Source organism: Branchiostoma lanceolatum, chromosome 12, assembly GCF_035083965.1.
Source record: "Branchiostoma lanceolatum isolate klBraLanc5 chromosome 12, klBraLanc5.hap2, whole genome shotgun sequence".
NCBI classification, from domain to species: Eukaryota; Metazoa; Chordata; class Leptocardii; order Amphioxiformes; family Branchiostomatidae; genus Branchiostoma; species Branchiostoma lanceolatum.
In genome coordinates this window covers 9,378,418-9,397,631 of record NC_089733.1, presented here as the reverse complement: position 1 = coordinate 9,397,631, position 19,214 = coordinate 9,378,418, and the positions used below count along the sequence as shown (strand labels likewise).

The 19,214-nt window shown below is 40.3% G+C and overlaps 2 protein-coding genes across 2 annotated transcripts; one reads left to right on the top strand and one right to left on the bottom strand.

Annotated features, from left to right (window-relative positions):
- The first annotated feature begins 1,385 nt into the window (after positions 1–1,385).
- Positions 1,386–10,869, top strand: LOC136445958 (origin recognition complex subunit 2-like). Its single transcript, XM_066444212.1, has 13 exons — positions 1,386–1,545; positions 2,642–2,773; positions 3,305–3,388; positions 3,882–3,974; positions 4,470–4,630; positions 4,892–5,103; positions 6,096–6,228; positions 6,959–7,061; positions 7,662–7,799; positions 8,199–8,370; positions 9,002–9,063; positions 9,908–10,026; positions 10,558–10,869. Exons 1-13 carry the CDS (start codon positions 1,452–1,454, stop codon positions 10,636–10,638), a joined length of 1,584 nt encoding a protein of 527 aa, XP_066300309.1. The 5' UTR covers positions 1,386–1,451; the 3' UTR covers positions 10,639–10,869.
- LOC136445959 (aminopeptidase O-like) lies at positions 10,663–17,835 on the bottom strand. The gene is given in 8 exon segments (XM_066444213.1): positions 10,663–11,267; positions 11,658–12,509; positions 12,982–13,121; positions 13,677–13,763; positions 14,364–14,550; positions 15,135–15,584; positions 15,587–16,144; positions 16,488–17,835. Coding segments are annotated over 8 exon segments (3,825 nt in total). The 5' UTR covers positions 17,816–17,835; the 3' UTR covers positions 10,663–11,044.
- Between the last annotated feature and the right edge of the window lie 1,379 nt (positions 17,836–19,214).

Below are 19,214 nucleotides of genomic sequence, written 5' to 3'. Positions count from 1 at the left end.
CATCCGTTTAAATTTCTTCAAGACTTATTTGTTTACTATGGGCATAGCAAAAGGAGTCCTACGTCTTTTGTGATCTTATAATTATCTTGTGATTTTATGATTATAGGCATGCCACATGTTGTTTTTATCGCTTTGATCTAAGAACTAGTCTTCAAGCAGAGGTTGGTTGACCGTTTTATCATATATACCCTGTTTTTTGTCCGCTCTCGGGTACTAAGAACGGGGACATAGACATCATCATAAATCGAATATATCTTAACTTTTTATAGTCCAGCGGCATAGTTTCCAAAATTAGCTGAATTGTACACTTTTGTCTAAAAGCACCAAATTTGGCACGCATGTAGTTGAACATATTCTGCACAAATCTGGATATGGAGGCATTTTCATTTCTGCCCAGGAGCGCCGTGGCGGCATCATAAGTTTAGAACACGGGTTTCATCTTATGATTACTCTCCCTGAGCAGAGGAGTGGGTCCGGCAGGTTTTTGACGTGTTTTTAGGCGTTTTTGTCGGGCTTTCTACTTTGTCATGTTTTTGTTGTTGTCCTGGCTGGACAAAAAAACCTGACAAAGTAGAAAGCCCGACAAAAAGGCCTAAAAACACGTCAAAAACCTGCCGGACCCACTCCTCTGCTTGGAGAGTACTTATGATGGCATGTCGTAACGGAGTAGATGGTGACGTTTGGAATTGGCTCTTGGATCAAATAATGATCAAATATTAATGTATCAAATAATAATGCATGGACTTCTGCATTCGGACAAAGATTGATAATCTCAATATTTGGCTTGTAACTTGATTAAATCTGAATTTTGATGAAAAAGCAGGTTGTTGAATGATATCCGGGCCACACCTATATACACGCTATATGATTCTACTCTCTCGTGATCTCTCTCTCTCTCGTTGATTGTTTATTCCATACTTTTTATGTGAACTGAAAAGCAATCCAATTCAATATATATCTTTTTAATAAAAGATCAGCTACCAATCTAATAAACAGTCGGTACAAGCAGGTTTAAGAGACAAACAGCAACTTTGAAGTCAGTATTTGATCATACAATGCGTATGCTTCGTATGTAGACTAATATTTCACGTTTTTATTGATGCCCGTGTTGTTTTCAACTTGTTGACGACTGTTGCATGGCTATGTAACGTTACAGCAAAGCTTATTAATACCAAGGAGGCTTGTTAATACGGTTATCTTTTGCGAGCCTTTGCATGTTTCTACGTAAAAAAAGTTTTGTTAGCACATTAGAAACTTAGAAACTACATCATGGTCAGAAAATAGACCCCTCCCCCCCACTTTACGACCAGGTTTAGGTCGAAGGACTAGGTAGGTAGGTAGGTTCAAGGATGTTACGAGTAATGGCTAGCCTCCCAACATCTGCTTGGAGATTAACAAAGGCGCCCCTGGGAGTCCCCTAATGCGGTAGTCTTTACATCATCATCATCAACATGGCTGCGCCCACGGCGAAACGAAGCATGGAAGTCAAATTTGTCGGAGACGAAGACGTTCTTCAGCATGTGGTGGACAAAAGACCAACGTTGAGTGAGCGGGTGTTGCTGTTTTCGTCACAGATCATACTTTTTTTTACGACAATACTTTATTTTCGAGCCTGACAAGTCTTGTAGCGGTCCCCACTCACAGTATAGTGGGGAGGGGGGCGGGATAGATGTAATATTTACATATTTGCGCGGGTAGTTTTGAATCTGTCTGTACTGTTACTAGTGATTTTGGGTGTGACATTCAGCTTGTTACGTTATGGTAGCACATACAAGTTGATATGTAGAATTATTTTTTTACATCAGCCTAGCCCGTGATCTAAACTGAAAGTACCGGTATTATCGAAAATATTCTTGCCTCTTCTAAATAACTATAATCTGTCAAACATTTTGCTTTTCCCTTCTCTTCCAGTTCAGAGAAGGTTACTCTTTAGGTTGTATTTTGGAAAGCATGCGTGATGTTTGAATGACATAACGGTTAAACCTGATAAAGTTGTATTTATTTTATCATTTTCCTATATCATGAATATAACTAAGATGTGTGGTAATTTATCTCTTGCAGTTGAGGCCGCTCATCCATTTACTGAACTGTTATTATAATACTAGTGTAACAGGGAATATCATGCAACAGTGATAGCACCACACCAACTGCTCAGCCTCTGGGGTCGCGACCTTTTAGCCTAGGGGTTAGTGCGTGTGAGATTGTGATCCGGCACCCGAGGACGGCGTAGGTTCGAGTCCCAAGGCCAGCAGTTCATGTTACTCCTTTCCTTGTTTCACTAGTAAGCGCTTTCACCCTTCGCGGCAAACGGAATTGTGGGTAACATATCAAAGGTGAAGGCCCCTGGATTCAGTTCTCGTACAAATTTCATAAAATTTGTGTTTATGCTAAGCCAAGGCACTCCAAATCTCCTTGGTTCAGTCATGTGTCTGCTGCTACATGTAGCTATAGGTTTCCTAAACACCGCAAATCGCATCGCTCAGAGCTTGACATAGCCCTGTCGGTATAATAGTGTCACTGTAAAAAAAATATACATGTACTTAAGAAAGCTGACGCCAAATTAATATATAATATAGCCATTCTTTGAGTTGTACATTACGAGCTGTCCATTTTTATGCACATTTTCTTTTTTTGCATACAGGATCGAATTCTCGCACTGCGAAAAGCACTTCAGCCCAGAGGAAGGCTGGGGTCCTACATCTGACCAATCAGGACCAGGATAGCTCTGATGAAGAGGAGGATGGAGAGGAAGAGTCCATTCAGCACCCAACAGGTGGGGGATGTGCATTATTTCCTTTGTAAAAACAGAGATGTGTATGTTTTTTTTGTTTTATTTGTTTGTTTGTCATTGTGTGCATGTACAAGTTTGTTCCCACTGGCCTGGGTCCAAAGTTGGCCAAGCTGGCAGAAAATGGTGCACCTGGAGGCTTGTAGGATTGGACTGCTTGTTTGTCACGGGTCCAAAGTTGATTCAGGTCCATTGAGGCAAGAAATGATAATTGCATACACAGAATGCGAGAAATGCACAATGAATAAAACAAATTCACAAAACAGATATTTCAACACCTAGGGAGGCATGAGATCTTTGGTGTCTTGTTTTAATTTGTCCCTTCTGTAATCACTGATATGAATAGAATTGATGGTTTACAGTAATTCATTAATCCTTCCCCCTTTAGACTGAAAACAAATTGATGAAGGAACTTCCCAGGACCACAGAGATTTTAAGACAAATTGAAATTTAGGCCTCTGAAGAATACATTAATCAGTTGTTAGTTATTGATCCTTATAATCAATTGTTCTACAGCGTTGGTTGACCAGAAAGGTGTGGCTGGCAGTGAAGTCTACTCTTTCAAGACTCCCAAACGGACAGGCCAGATGACCAGATTAGGTAATACTGTATTATACACATTATTTTGTTCTTCAGCTCTGTCAAATATCAGTAAAGATATCTACATGTATCTCAGCTTGTTGCATTCCTCGAAAACCGGTGAAATGGCCGAGTTGGTAGAGTGTTCGCCTTGCAAACAGTAGGTCGTGAGTTCGATTCCTGGCCGTTTCATACCAAAGATAACACCACTACCAGTGGACTAGCCCCCTGCTGTTGTGACTTGCACAAAGTTGTGTGGACAAGGGCTGCCGAAATGGAGATGGATGCCGCCTTATGCACCGTCACCCCGGGGAGGACTTTAACTTTAACTTGTTGCATTCCTTATAAATATTATAGGTATGGAGGCCTTGAAAGGTGACATTTGCCAAGGAACACCTGCTCCACCATACCTTCCACTTTGTTGGAGAAGCATGATGGATAAATAAATAGGTAGTATTCTAGGCAGGGTAGAATGTTAATGACTGTTGTTAAAACGAAAATCCTGTCATTTCAGCTGAAGACTCTGTGAAGAATCAGACACCCAAACCAACAAGTGGTAAAACACCTGTCAGGAGATCTGCCAGAAAACCTGCAAAAAAGACAAAAGGTAACAGCACGGTTTTTACATTCCATCATATCTTTCTTTCAAGTTACACATGTCAATCCAGTCACAATAGAGTCTACCTGGTGAATTGGCACATTTGTGTTGTTGTAGTGGCACTGATGCGAAAATAGTAAAGTTTTTACCTTGTGTTATTCCTTGTTAACTCAACATGTATGCAATTGTACTTTTCATTTTTGCTTGCCATGGAAAGTGTCAATGTTGGCCTCTTTGAATCAAATCAAATCAAATCAAAGCAAACTTTCTTGTGATGTTATTGTAATGATACTATCAAATATTTATGGCCAAGTGCAACATTTTCATCAAATGAGAAATGGTCTAAAATCTACACTTAAGTACTCTGTATATGAGACTCAATGCTACCCTACATGATAAACTTTAAGACAAGCAGTACATTTGTAGTGATTTCTAATGGACTGTCATACTCAAAGGTGACTTCATCTTATCAAAGACAAAGATTAATCTTTTCTTCCACACCAGCATCGCACAGGGCCAGTAGTTCAGATGAAAGTGAGAGTGATGAGAGTGGAGAAAGTGACAGCAGTGCGGGGGAGGAGCCAGAGCCTGTCAGGCCAAAGAAACAACAGGCACCATCCACTGGTACCAGGAGGAGGAGGGGAGGGGGGCAGGAGGAAGTTCTGGTGAGTATACATGAATAAGAAGGGTAAAAATCCCACATTTTAACATGTATCTACTCTCGTCTCCCGAATAAACGTACCTTTACGTTCATTTTTTTTCAGCCTCAAAATTCACCCAGTACGTTCTTATTTTGGATAGTATTTTTTTTTTTAATGGGGGCTTTGCTAATTAGAGATTCCCCTTAAATTGAAAGTCCCACTTGTCAATCCAACAGTCTTGTCAAAGTGAAAAAGCTTTGATGTTGGCTTACTCACTCTCCACAGCCGGAGATGGTCGAGGAGTACTTCCACGCCCACGGCGGCGCCAAGGCCGGCCCGACATCCGACCGGACCCTGTCCAAGCTGCAGATCCCGCGCATGGACCAGGCCAGACTGCAGTCTGCCCTGCAGCACGCTCCTGCAGCCCACATCCAGCACATGCAGCATCTGTACCAGGAGCATAGGGGCCACTTCCACAAGTGGATGCTGCAGCTAAGGTATACTGCATGCGGTTAAGAGTCTTAGGCCCAGTGTTCTAGCCAGCGCCCGTCATTTGATGGCATTTTGTCACTCATGATGGACAAAAATTTTGCCCGACCCGTCATTTTTGACAGACAAAAATCGGTGTGTAAAGATATAGTGAGAGCTTTTCACCAAAAGAGTTTTCATCAAGGTAAGCTTAATCTACCAACCAGAAAAATTTGCTCCTCAAATGCAGGAAATATCGTTTCAGTGGGTTAAGATTTCAAAATTTTCGAACCCCCCTAGGGCCCTAGGATTGTCGGTGGCAAAATGCATTGCGCCAACGGCGCTGGACAGGATATTCCGTCAAACAAAATTGATGGATAAAAATTTCAGGCTGGCTTAGACACCAATTTTGGTAAGTAAAGGTAGTCCCATAGCCTTTTTGAGGCTGTATGGGCATTGGATTGTTATCCACTGTGTCTAGGACACAGTATTGGAAGGCGGATCACATCCCTCTCCTTCCACAGCCTTTTACTTCCCCAACCGAAGTCAGGTACCCATTTTTACACCTGGGTGGAGTGAGGAATGTTAAGTTCCTTTCCCAAGGAATCAAACCAGTAACTTATCCTAGCCACTTGGCCATTTGACACCACAAGAAACCAATTTTGATTTCCTGGCTAATCACATAAAAAAATAGCTACGAACATGAACTAGAAAAAAATAAATACAACTCTGTTCTCTATAAACAAAATCATGTAACTGGTTCAAATATTTAAAGCTTTATCATACTGTAAATCACTTTAATATAGCAGCAAGAAAATATAGCGGCTGGGGGGAAATGGAGTAGGTCACGGCACTTAATTTTAACAGTTGGAACAAACATTACTGTCTCTAAATGTCTAATATCAGTGATGAAATTTTAGCGATGTTACAGTTAACAAATCAAAAATTACAGTATCACTTTTTAAACATATGTGGACTCTGATATTGATGTCTAATGATTCAACTTTTTGTACCTACACAGTAATGGCTTCAACTTGCTGCTGTACGGACTTGGGTCCAAGAGAGTGCTGATCGACCAGTTCAGATCTACCGTACTCAGGGATACAGTGCAGATGGTGGTGAATGGGTACTTTCCAAGTATAACTGTCAAACATGTGAGTACACAATTACATGACTTGTGGTACAGTTAAGAAGTAGCAACTTCTTCTAAAAACACCTTTATCAACAATGTGGTTTAGGAAAAGAAAAAAAAAATGAAAGCACTGTGAAAAGTTGTTGCACTCTGTGAAGGGCTATCAGGCCTCGAAATTAACTTTTTTCCCTACTGTCCCAGCATTGTCCCGAAAATAAATTTCAATTGTCCCGAACTGAGGATGGACTGTCCCAACCCTGTTCTCAGGAAGTATGTATAACAACATTGCAACAATAAAGCCCAGTCAGAGTACAGTATTGCTGTGTAAACTAATTGTCAATTGAGATAAACTCATAATCAACTCAAATTCAAACTTGTCTTGTCTGCTTTTTTATTAGACAACAACAACAAAGACAAACCAAATATTATTTCCGTCTGTCTTGCTGTAGTAACAGTACCATATGAAGTAACACGTGGAAGATAGGAAGAATAAAAATTTTTTTTTTTCAACTTGTCTTCGTTAAATTTTAACATTTTGTATATTGTATTGATAGTACTGCATATGTACAGGGACCACTTGATTATTTTTCTACTGTCCCAAAAATGTCCCAAAGTGATTTTCCAGTTGTCCCGGCCTAAATTTTAGTCGCCTCGGGACATAAGGACATAGTTAATTTCGAGCCCTGGGCTATACTGTTATGATGATTATTTGTTACTCGTTACAATGATGTGAACTTGTTTTTTCCCCACAGATTTTGAATTCCATAACAGAAGAAGTACTTGAGCACACTGGGAGCTTCAGAAGTGTCCAGGACCAGCTGACCTTTATTAAGGACGCGTTTGAAGAAACTGGAGGTAGGGTTCAGGCCTGGAAATTCAAAAGAAAGGCCACACCAATTTGATTTCTTTTAAGTTCTGTTAATGTACATGCAGTGTACATTTGTATCTGCTCATCTACCATATTATAAAGTGTAGGGCTACATACCTAAACATATAAGGATTGGTATAGGTAATGGTACTGAGGTTTAGGTTCAGATCCGGATCTGTACCTGAACAAAGTAACACATGGTGTTCAATGATGACTGAGAAATATGAATAAACAGTTAACAGTCTTAGAGTGTTTATTTAGACTCCAGGTATTTTATGCAGAAGCTTTTGAGGAATCCAAATCAAAGGGGGAAATCAAAGCTCCTGCTGATTTCGCCCCCCCCCCCTCTTGTACATGTTTTCCCCTTTTTCCAGTGCTAAATCTTCACCTTTTGTAGGAATTACACATTTTTAGTAACAAAATTAGTGTATTCTTGGGTGCAAGTCTATTCAGGTACAATTCCAGGTTATTGATGTTCTGGTATTTTGAACCTGTGCCTAAATGCTACACCCAGTATGGGTATGCAACCCTTAAGTACAGTGACTTAATTCAGTATGATTATAACATTAATTTTTATCCCTGCACAGAGGAGTTATTCCTGTTCATCCACAACATTGACGGCCCCATGCTGCGGTCGGAGAAGGTACAGGCTGTACTGTGTCAGCTGGCTCAAGTGGGCGGGGTCCGTATCATAGCAACCATCGACCACATCAATGCACCATTAAGTAAGTAGTATGCAAAGTGCAATGCAATCATACCATATGTGGAGGTATGGATGGGGCATATTTGAACATTCAATCATTTTTACTATTTCCTACTCTCAGTTTATTCAATTGATTTTTCATAGATCTTCCCTTGTAAAGAAATATGTGTCATGCAGTTGTATGGCCCATATGATATTAGGGGCTTTGTATGTGAAAACCACAATAAACACCTTTCTCACCTTTCCAATAGGTTATAGCCTGTAATTTATTTTTACAATAGAAATAGATCGTGCAAAAAAATAGCAAATGTTGTGTCTAGACAATGTTTTAAATGTTACAGCATTTTCTAATGCCAATTCCTGCGAAAATCACCAACTGTATGGCTTTTTCACCAAATGTTGACTTTTTGTATTTGTTCAGTATGGGACCAGAACAAGGCGAGTCGGTTCAACTGGCTGTGGTATGACGTGACCTCATACGAACCCTACGTGGAGGAGACGTCCTATGAGAACTCTCTCATGGTGCAACAGTCGGGCGTCCTCGCACTCAGCTCTCTTGTACATGTGCTCAGGAGTCTCACACCTAACGCAAGGTGAAAAACTCTTTGACTTTATGTACAAATCTGTTTCATTCTTCCTTTGTTAATGGGAGGGAAATATCCAGCATTTTCTCAAAAATGTTGCTTTTCTAGTTGGATCCACAATTAGCTTGACATTTCTGTGGGCTATTCTTCCTGTGGTCCTTTACATGTAATACTTCAATACAAAATCACATAACACTGTCATAACAGACAGGGTATCCACATACATGTATGTTCTGTTGTGGTTTTTTTTTGGGAAGACAAGAATTTAAAAAAAGGCTTAGAGTCTTTAGCTGAGTGAGAAAATTAGCAATTTGCATTGAAAATGATATTATATGTTTACATTTGTCCTCAGTGCTCTGCTTTCTGAGATAAATGTTATTAGAAATGATACTGACACTCAGCTTTGTCCTCTATATTGCAGCCTAATAGCAGTAACAATGGTCATTCGATTAAAGCTTTTAAAAATACCATATTAGCTAAGATTATCTCAAAATGCAGGATATTTGTTTTCTCACAACTATAATTTTTTGATAGCTAATATTACTTACACGAATCCTCAACATTCCCCAGGGCTTTAATCACATGTTCAGCTTGTAATGACATTACTGACTCTTGTATATGACTTTTCTCTTTGTTCCAGAGGAGTTTTTCACCTGTTGGCTCAGTACCAGCTGGAACATAAAGATGACTCCAGTTACATAGGTTTGTACTGAGTATTGTTTACCTCACTGAGATACATGTACATACACAGCAGAAAAGGGCAGCAATTTCTCCCTTATAAAAAGTATTCAAGATCTAAGAGAGGCTTAAAATAATGATAATAAATGGTTTATTGGTCAGGAATTGCCCATGCAATGGCAGCCAATGCTGAATTGCTGCAGGGTTTACAATCACATAATCCACAATAATACACACGATGCATATTTGCTCCACACTTGCACTTTATGAAACTGTCGTAAGGGTCTGGGCGGCTGCCATTCGGCGCCAGCAGGTGACCTCAGTACGACCTTCCCCAACCAAAGTCAGGTAGGGAGGCTTAAGGGATTCCTTAAAAAATGGTGTTCTTTGCTAGCTTTTGCTTAAAATACTAGATACTCTGGATATATTTCAATGTGAAATGTTATGTAATTGTCAAGAACAATGACCTCAGGTGAAAATGAGTACCTAGCTTCAGTTGGGGACATCCTCTCAGATGGGACATCAAGTCGTAGTTCTACTGAGGAGAGCCACACCTCGAGCATGTTAAAGAACGCATGACACTTATATTTATCAAAAAGACTAGGGGTCCTTCCCAGTGGATCAAACCTTACAATCCTGTCTTAAGCAGCTTGTACATACTGTACAAAACTGGTGTGTTAAGGCTGTTTACTGGTTATGTGAAACAAACAAAGAAGTTGTGTATATTATGTATGATCCTGTCCATAGTACTGAAAACATGGCTCATGATACAATGAAGTGGTTCGAATATAATCTTTGCAATATGGCAATGTTTTTCTACCATTTGAACTGATTTCCTTAATCATTAGATTCTGGATGTATTCTGTAGGTATGTCCTTCCATGACCTGTACCAACGTTGTCGAGAGAAGTTCCTGGTACACTCCCACCTGACCCTCAGAGCTCAGCTGACAGAGTTTAAGGACCACAAGCTTATCAGGACCAAGAAGGTAACATTGATGATTTGTGGAAGAGGTTCATCAGTCACGTATAATCACAGTTACAAGAATATTCTTCAAACAGTGACTTGATAAAAAGGTAACAAGGCGTACAGACTAGACGTCAAAAATTTGGAGGTTAGTATTTTGCTACCTTTTATCAAGTCACTGTTCGAAGAATATTCTTGTAACTGATGATTTGTGGTTTAATGGAGGTATAGTTTTTGCCATGTCTGTGTGTATTTCAGGATTTTATAGTCTGCATAATTCAAGAACCTCTAAATGGATTACAATGATATTTGGCATGTTGGATAGGTCTTTGAAGACGAAGGTCAAGGTTGATTTTGGGCCCACTGGTATGTGACCTTGTTATAATAATCTTTCATCATTTTGTATGCATGTGCACATTTTTATTGGATGGTATCCCTGTGCACACACTCTGGCTGCACAATCTTTCAATATGATATTATGAGACAGGATATTTCACTACTGTGTAATATTGATGTTATTAACGAGAACATTATTGTTTCTAATTGTCCTCAGGGTTCGGATGGAGTGGAGAACTTATCAATTCCCCTTGACGGAGCCATGTTAGCTGAATATATGGAGAATCCTATGTCATAGTCAAGAAAAGAATGGAAAAATGAATACATTGTTGATAGAATTTATTTTCTAGAAATACATGAAATTAATAATACTTAAAGCACATTGCTGTAAATATGAAATGCAGTACAACTAACAGCAAAACACTATATTTATATGTATGCCATGAAATGTTTGCATTATTTTTGTTACCTTACAATGTCAAGTGAGGATATGAAAGACCATTAAACTTTGTTCACTGAAGAAACAAAACTTATTGTGCATCCATTTTTCTCTAGCCCTTTGATTTAAATCAACTTTACAATATACAATTATAGAAGTAAGATATTTGAGGTATATTCCTTGCAGCATTTACATCGTACAACCCTAAATACACTTAAACGCCAACCTCTACCCATTTACAGAATGATGATAAATTCTCTAATATTCAAACGCCCATCTCTTGTTCATCCACTAGTTCACCATAGAGCATTTCCTGCACAGCTTTTCTTGGACCTTCCTCCATTTCTTGAGATAACATCTTGAATGTCTCCCTGGCCAGCTGTTGTTGTTCTGGTTGTTCATACGTCATCAGTTCCCCATAGAGGTATACACCCATAGCTTGGTCCTCACACAGGAACTGTTGTAGGTCTTTGTACCCAGGGCTGTAGCTAGAAACAACAAATAGAAAATAATAATCAAAGTTGTAAAGTTCTTCTTAGCTTCAGGAAGAAAAAGTTCTGTTACAGTATTTATCCTGATAGGAAGTAGGAGGAAAAATAATGAAGTCAACACTGAGTTTTATTAAATAGCCTTACACGTAGAGAACAACATTTGATGATTTATGTGAGCGTTCTGTTCCATACATGTACTTTCTTATTATGATATCATGTACACATGTATGAGGTAGACTGATACAAAATGTCCAGCTTTTGTAAACCACTGTAAGTTGCAATCTATGAGGGGATCCTAAAATATCTTTAAAAAAGCCCTGAAATATCTCCCAAAATCCTTGAATGCTAAAAGTTTCATGATCACCATGCAAAAAAAAAAGAACTTACCCATGTTTGATGACCAGTTCGCACCATCGATGCCGAACATCTGCGTTACACCTTGACAGCTTGTAGTGTTCCTCCAACTGCTGTAGTGTTGCACCTGCCACGGAGTTCATCTCAAGCAGCTCTTCCAGGAGGAGTACAAGCTGGTCTTGTAAGAGCCCTTTCCCAGGTTCCTCAGCTTTTGAATCATGTGCACTTACTCCCCCTTCATTTATGAGTGAGGTTACAGGGAGGTCAGTTCTATGCGGTACATCTGATTGGCTATTAGACAACTGTTCAGAACACTCAAATTCACTTGATTTATTTGGTATATCATTTCCAAATGCCTGACGCTTAGTTGGGGGTGGAGAAAAATCAGGACCTGTCAAATGCTTAGTGACATCACAACCCCTCTTCCCATCATGGACTACTGCATTTTTGCCATCCATACTTTCTTCCCTGTCACAATCGTCATCTAAACTCTGACTCTGTTTTTGTCTTTCCTTTCTTCTCACAGCATTGCCTGTTGGGTTTCTTCTTGGTTTTGTCATCTTTCTAGCTTCTCTTTCACTCCGTCTTATCTGCCTGTCCACATCTTTCCAGTGCTTTAGAGTTTCCTTAACTTGTTGGACAAGTTTATTGCTAGCGTTGACAGGGTTCTTCTGCAGTTGTTTCGGTAGTCCAGGACAGTCCAGCCAGTCTTGGTAGATTCTCTCCACTGTCAGACCCTGAGAGCTAAGACTTGGGAAGGTCTTAAAGACAAGGTTGAAGAAATCCTGTGAGAATATGAGGTTCATTCCATGTCTGGGAAATTCTTGAACAAAATTCTTCAGCAGAGAATGGAATTTTTCAGCCCCAACTTTCTTGGCAAAATACCTGTGAGAAGTGAATACAAAAGAGTTTAGTACTGAATGTAATGTTAGGTAAATTCATATCATGAATCAATGGTTTCTTCTAACATTAGACAATTGAGAACATTCTAAATTGTTACAAGAATCAAATTTTGGATCCTTGTTAATATTGTGTTCCTAGTTGTACCTCAAACCATGGTTAGAGGGGGAAAAACAGACGATAAACGGGAGTGTGAGTGAGTGATTCGTACTATAAATAAAATTAATGTACATGTATATTGATCAATAGGAGAAAATTGATGACCCAACCCCTAGGATGAACAAAAACTCTTAAAATGTCTTAGATTGTACAGGCCGTGCTGCTTTTATAAATTGACTATTGTAGATACTGTATCCTAAAGATAACACTTTTTAATACCTGCATACGTATTTACAATCAATGTTGAAAACTAAATGATGACAGAAAATAATTGTCCTGATAAATAGTACCAACCTACCTGAGGAGAAAGTATCCCTTGAGGTAGTGTACTTGTGTGAAGAGTTTGTCTGTGTTGAGTGCGTTGGTGACGTACACAGTCCCCTCCCCCTGGTGGAACCCCTGTCCCGATGCACTGGGCCGTAATGTTTGTAGTTCCTCCTGTTGTACACATGGTAAAATTATACACTTCATCATCATGTCTGCCGGCTTGCCCGGACTAAGGCTACTCTGTCCCTCCAGATGACACGGTCCGCCATTAAGTGCTCTAGGTCTTCAGCCCTCACCCCTACGTCCCCAGCAAGTTACACTTCAAAATAACATTTAACAGGTAAAAGTATAAATAATCACATGTATGTATCATCTGATACAATGTTTTTGTCTGTAGGAAATATAAAATGTTAAATTTAACAATACACAGGACCAACCAAGTCAGGTTCTTTAGTCTGATATCCAAACCTTTTATAGCTTCCAAGTCTTGTCGTCCTCTTACACAAATCCAAATCTATTATAGCTGATGAATCTCTTTGTCCTCCTATGGATAAGATTCTTGCCCTACTACATATCAATAGGTAACATATGATACATGTTACTAATTCATTCTGATCTTTATCTTATAATTGTAAGAATTGATTTACAACGTACATTGCAAACAACACATCCAACTCTTAGTCATTTTATCTAGAGCACCAACCCTTATACATGTACATGTAGTACCTCTGTGTTGTCCAGTTCAGCTGACAGTAACCGGTATCGGATGCTGGCACGAAGGTCAGAGTACTCTTGACTCTCTCTCCCTGTCCACTACATAACGGAGATATACAATAACACAGACCATCTAAAGAGAGTTTTTTCTTGCAAGCTGTAAGAAAGAAATCATTCAAAAGTCAGTAAAAGGACTTTCCAATTATTTACTGTGATTTTGCCCATTGGTCTTTCCTTGGTGCTGAAGTACCTTCATATGATTCACCCTACATTTGTCCACACATGTATGACTCAGACTCTCCAGTTATTTACTCTGATTTTGCCCATTGGTCTTTCCTTGGTGCTGAGATACCTTCAGATGATTCACCATATGTTTGTCAACACTCAAACAATTTAAAACTCCAAAGTATTGTTTTCACTTCTATTCTGATGTTCAAATTTCACATTTGGTCCCTGTGAATATAAATGAATTTACAGTATCCAAATGGTGATTACAAATATCACCAGTTAAGGCCACACCAATTCAATTTCTTGGTTAACGGATTTTTATTTTCAAAAAAAAAAAATGTTAGAAGAAAATTTTTTTTTTTTTCTAAAATTTTTTTTTTTAAATAAAATCTGTTAACCAATAAATTCGATTGGTGTGGCCTAAGCACCATGAAACAGCAGGCTACTTTTGTAGCGTACAGTTATACTTACCCCCATAGCCTTCGCATGGATACAGTCCTCCAGGTATGTTGCAAAACCCTCGCTGATCCACTCCTCGGTCCAGTCCCGTGAACCAATCAGCAGGCCGAACCAGGAGTGGGCGATCTCGTGCGCCAGACGCAGGCACATGCTGCCGTCCCCAGCTAGCAGGGACTGCGACACTATCATCAGATGGGGACTGAAAAAAGAGGAAATTTTTAATGGCAAGTTTAAGTTGTGGATAAAACTTAAGTCATGACAGAGATTTAGTAGAACCATGATGGCACAAGTATCTGGAATCATATGCAATCAAAAAGCTAGACCTGAACAGAGGTATTGCTTACACATACTAGTACATACTAAAAGAAAACCTTTAACCAAAATTGCATACCCTGTAAACCACATCAAGGCGTAGCACACCAGGTTTGTACTGGAGTACAAGCTGCATATCCGAACAGATTTATATAATCCACTCACACCGGGAAGGACCCCTACTCTTTTCGATAAGTGTGTTGGGTTCTTTTACGTGCTTGAGGTGTGGCTCTCGTCAAACACGGGACCTCCATTTAACATCCTATTCGAGGGACGTCCCTAACCAAAGCTAGGTACTCATTTTCACCTGAGTGAAGTGGGGAAAGTCGTGTTAAGTGCCTTTCCCAAGGGAACAACGTCAACAGGACAAATTAGGAAACCCTGGATTCGAACCTGGTACCTCTGGGATCTGGGGCCAAATTACCCTGCCACTACGCCACCGGGACGCCACTGTTCACACAAAAAGCTCACCTGGCCAACCCCAGACTTGCAAAGCATCTTGGGACCATCAGCACATCCAGTCTGGGGAGAGGGTGAGGTCCCAGCACATCGTAGGCAGCAGACAGATACTTCTCTATCAACGGGAGGAACTCTCTTCCTGCCTGCTGTACATGTCTGGCGGGCGCAAACACTCTGTGGGGGATCACTCTGACTAGGTCAAGTTTACAACATGAACTTTGCTGGTGACTGTATTCTTCCTGCTGATGAGAGACTTGTTCTGGGATTTGACTTAAGTGGTCCATGCCAGAACATACAGTATGGTCAACATATTGTTCTGATGGTTCTGTAGTCACTTGCATGGAAGGCAAAGTTGGTGGATTGATATATCTATCTACATGCTGTGTAGTGTCATCTGCATCAAACTGTCTTGGTGGAACAACCTTGCAACAGTTCAGGACAACCTTGTCAGGTTGAGGATGATACACTATTTCTTGTGCATGTTCTGACTGAATGGAAGGTTGCATCTATGATTCTGTTCTTGTGTTGTACTCTCCTCTGATGAAGCCTGGAGCCAGTAGCCGACAGCAAGAGCCAGTGTGGAACACGGCATCGGCATGGTGACATAGAAATAGTGGTGGTCCCTTGAAGCTATGTCTGAACAAACTTCAGCTTCTGTGTCAGCTTGTTGCTTAGCAACAACACATTGCTTAGCAACCGATGCCACACCTTCATGCATTTGCTCACTGGAAGATGTCAATTCATTTGCAGCAGGCACATCAGTGGAAACAAATTCTTCTTCCTGATTTGAATCTGTTTGCTTGACAACTGGTATTCCTGTATTTGATTGCTTGGTGACAGCATCCGGTTGCCAAGCAACAGCTTCTGGTTGCCACGGCGCCCCAGGCTCCTCCCCACTCATGAGGACTGTGGCACTATGCGGGGCGTGGACGACGGCCTGCCAGGTTGCCATGGTGAGGAAGTCATGACACGGGAACAGGGAGCGGTTGTTGATACACGAACCTTGGGTGAAAACACAAGGCCTGTCAAGAAAAAAAAATCCAAAATTTAGTACTTTGCACTGTACTACTTTCTCACATTAAATATACTTTCATTGCTTACCATTTTCATTAATGAAGCATTCAAAATAAAAACATTCATACCTGACTAAATTATTCAATAACTTACTGCGGATTGAAAATTTACGACAGGGCATAGGAGTAGGTACTTATGAACAGAGTGTTCTTAAATAATACACTGACATTGTAACTGACTTCTTAGATGGTGCAATAATATCACCTCACACCTCACCTCCCCTATGCAACAACATTACATTAATAATTTTGTCCATTATCACACCAAACTCACACAAGAAGCTCAACCTACCTCCCATCCTGGTCTGTAACCCATGTGAGGGACCCTCCCTCGAGGGTGGTTCTGTACTTGATGCGCACCACCCTGGGGAAGCTCTGCCTGTCCCTGACCCCCTCCCTCCAGATACGCACACACCAGGGGTCCACTCGGTGGTGCAGTGGTCTTCCCGACGGACAGTTGTGAATCCCCATGAAAGTAGTCAACACCTCTTTGGCCTCTTTCTTGCTGGCATTAGGACTGAGTTCAGGAACACACCATTCTCCTCTGGAATCCTCTTCTTGAAAATTGCGGCCCGATTCAAAGTTTGAAGTCCGTTGCAAAACAATTTTTTTTGATTCTGAATCATAATCATGATCATTGTGGAATACCTCTGTAGTGATTGTGTTTTCTCCAGGTGTAGCAGTCAATGTGGTTGTTCTGCAATTTCCGGCACTACTCTGTGCACTGTTGTAGTAGTAGGTATGATCATCATGTATTTCTGCCTTCCCTAAACTCTCATCATTATGTAAGGTTGCCTTACTCTCCTGTACTGAATTTTGTTTCGCGTCTGTCATAAGTCTCGAAAATATTTCAAAAGTGTTGTGTCTACGATTGTTGGAATTGTAGCCTTCTATCAGTTCCAAAACATCATCTTTATACTTAGCCGCTGAGTAGCTTTTGCTTGACAACTTTGAAATAGTATTCCTCTCGATTCTCCCAGTTTTCTTTTTCATCTCATGTTGAGTCATGCAGACCTCTTCAACCTGCAAAATGTCAATATCACAGCAGTCGAGAATCAACTGAAAATCACGGTGAGTTTCGCTATCTGCTTGACAGTTGCAATCCTTACCTGCTCTATATCTAGAATCAAGATTATTATATGTTCCACATGCAACATCATTACCATCTCTTTCAGAATCATTAGTAGCATAGCTACATTTTTCAAGGTTTGAACTTGGATGGTCAACAGAACTAGTACCAACTTCTTCTGTCCTTGCATCATCAGATTTTGTGTCTGAAACCTCTCTTTTTCTGCTAGTGTCTGTCTCTGGGTTTGAGCAGGAGGGGGAAAAGCTGTTACCATCAGATACAGGTGTGTTTCTTTCAGGAGCTCTAGAACCATCGTTGTTGCTTTCACGATGGCTTTGCTTCTTTTTCCGCTCTTGTGAACTTGAACCTTCGTCTTTCTTGACGACAAAATCTGTGCCGCATATCTGTCTATAGGAAGGTTTGAGAAATAGCGTGATGATTCCATTGATGACCTTTTGATCCATGTCAACATCAAGGTCAAGTATGAAGTGGTGGGCCGTGACCTCATGGCTGTTGCCCATCAGGGGAAGGTCGTTACCAAGCTCTCTCATCCTTCTTCAAGACATGGACTTCTGTTAAGAAGAGGGAAATAAGACTTTAAACACATGCTGGATAGCATTCCTTCATCAACCATGATTTTAAGTAGCATTCTTATTTAGCTGTCTAACTCAATTTCTTTTCCATTACAAGTATGAAATTTGTTTACATTGGAAGAAAACATGTTCAAATTTTAGACATCTGGTTCAATGTGTTATTCAATGTAAGAAATTTTGAACACCCTCTGAGAAAAATGGCTTAAAAGTGCATTTAAAGGGGCAGATTTCAAAATGAATTCATCTTGATTTAGTGGACATTTTGGTTCCTCTATCAATGACCTCATAAAAATGTCTTGAAGTTCTTAATTTTTTGTCCATCAAGAGGAAACGGAATGGTTGAAATGTTCCTCAATTTATTTCGAGCCAAACCATCAGACAGAGATGCCTGGCGAGCTGCCATCAAGCCCCCACATACAATGTACTAGTGCAAGTAGGTCTAACCATCGCAATACGGCGAACAACAGAGTCTGACATTTAACTGGAGAGTGAGTGAGTGAGTGAGTGAGTGAGTGAGTGAGTGAGTGAGTGAGTGAGTGAGAGAGTGAGTGAGTGAGTGAGTGAGTGAGTGAGTGAGTGAGTGAGTGAGTGACTGAGTGACTGAGTGAGTGAGTGAGTGAGTGACTGAGTGACTGAGTGACTGAGTGAGTGACTGAGTGAGTGTCCCAAGCAGCGAAATTCTAGATTAATACTGCAAGAGAGCCATGCTTTCTATTTCCATTTTCCTTCTCATCCCTGCTCAGATTTACCAAGCTTACAGTAAGTGTCCCCCTGATTATGATTGGCATGTAAACATATACCCTACTTGTTTACACTCCACGTTTCCTCCGCATTATTGGTTTGATGGGTTAACCATATTGCGTGAACACATCAAACCATTGAGGTAATTACATCCATGCATACACACTGTAACCAGACACTACATACTTAAAGCTTTGCTGACATGTCTCACATACTAGCGTCTCATGCTGCGTGCTCGAACTATTTTGAGGCCAATCGGGAGGGGGGCACAACCCATCCATGTGTGATCCTGGGATATCATCTCAGATGACTGTTTAATATGTTTCCAGGCAACTGTACTGACTGTTACATGTCTGGATCAGGTACAGTACGTCATTTCAAGTTCACAGGCACATCATGATCAAGTTCACAGGCACATCAAATTCACAGTTGAAAGAAAAGGTGCCTGGACTTGCTCACGGGGTTTCAAGTTCCTGGTTGAGAGAAACGTAATGCAAGACAGTTCAATGGTATGAAATCGCGAACATGAGACCACCACAAATATTTCATGATTAACAGTAAAGCAACTAGTTCACTCCCATGTTGCCAATTTTTTTAACTTTAAAAAATTCGCCAT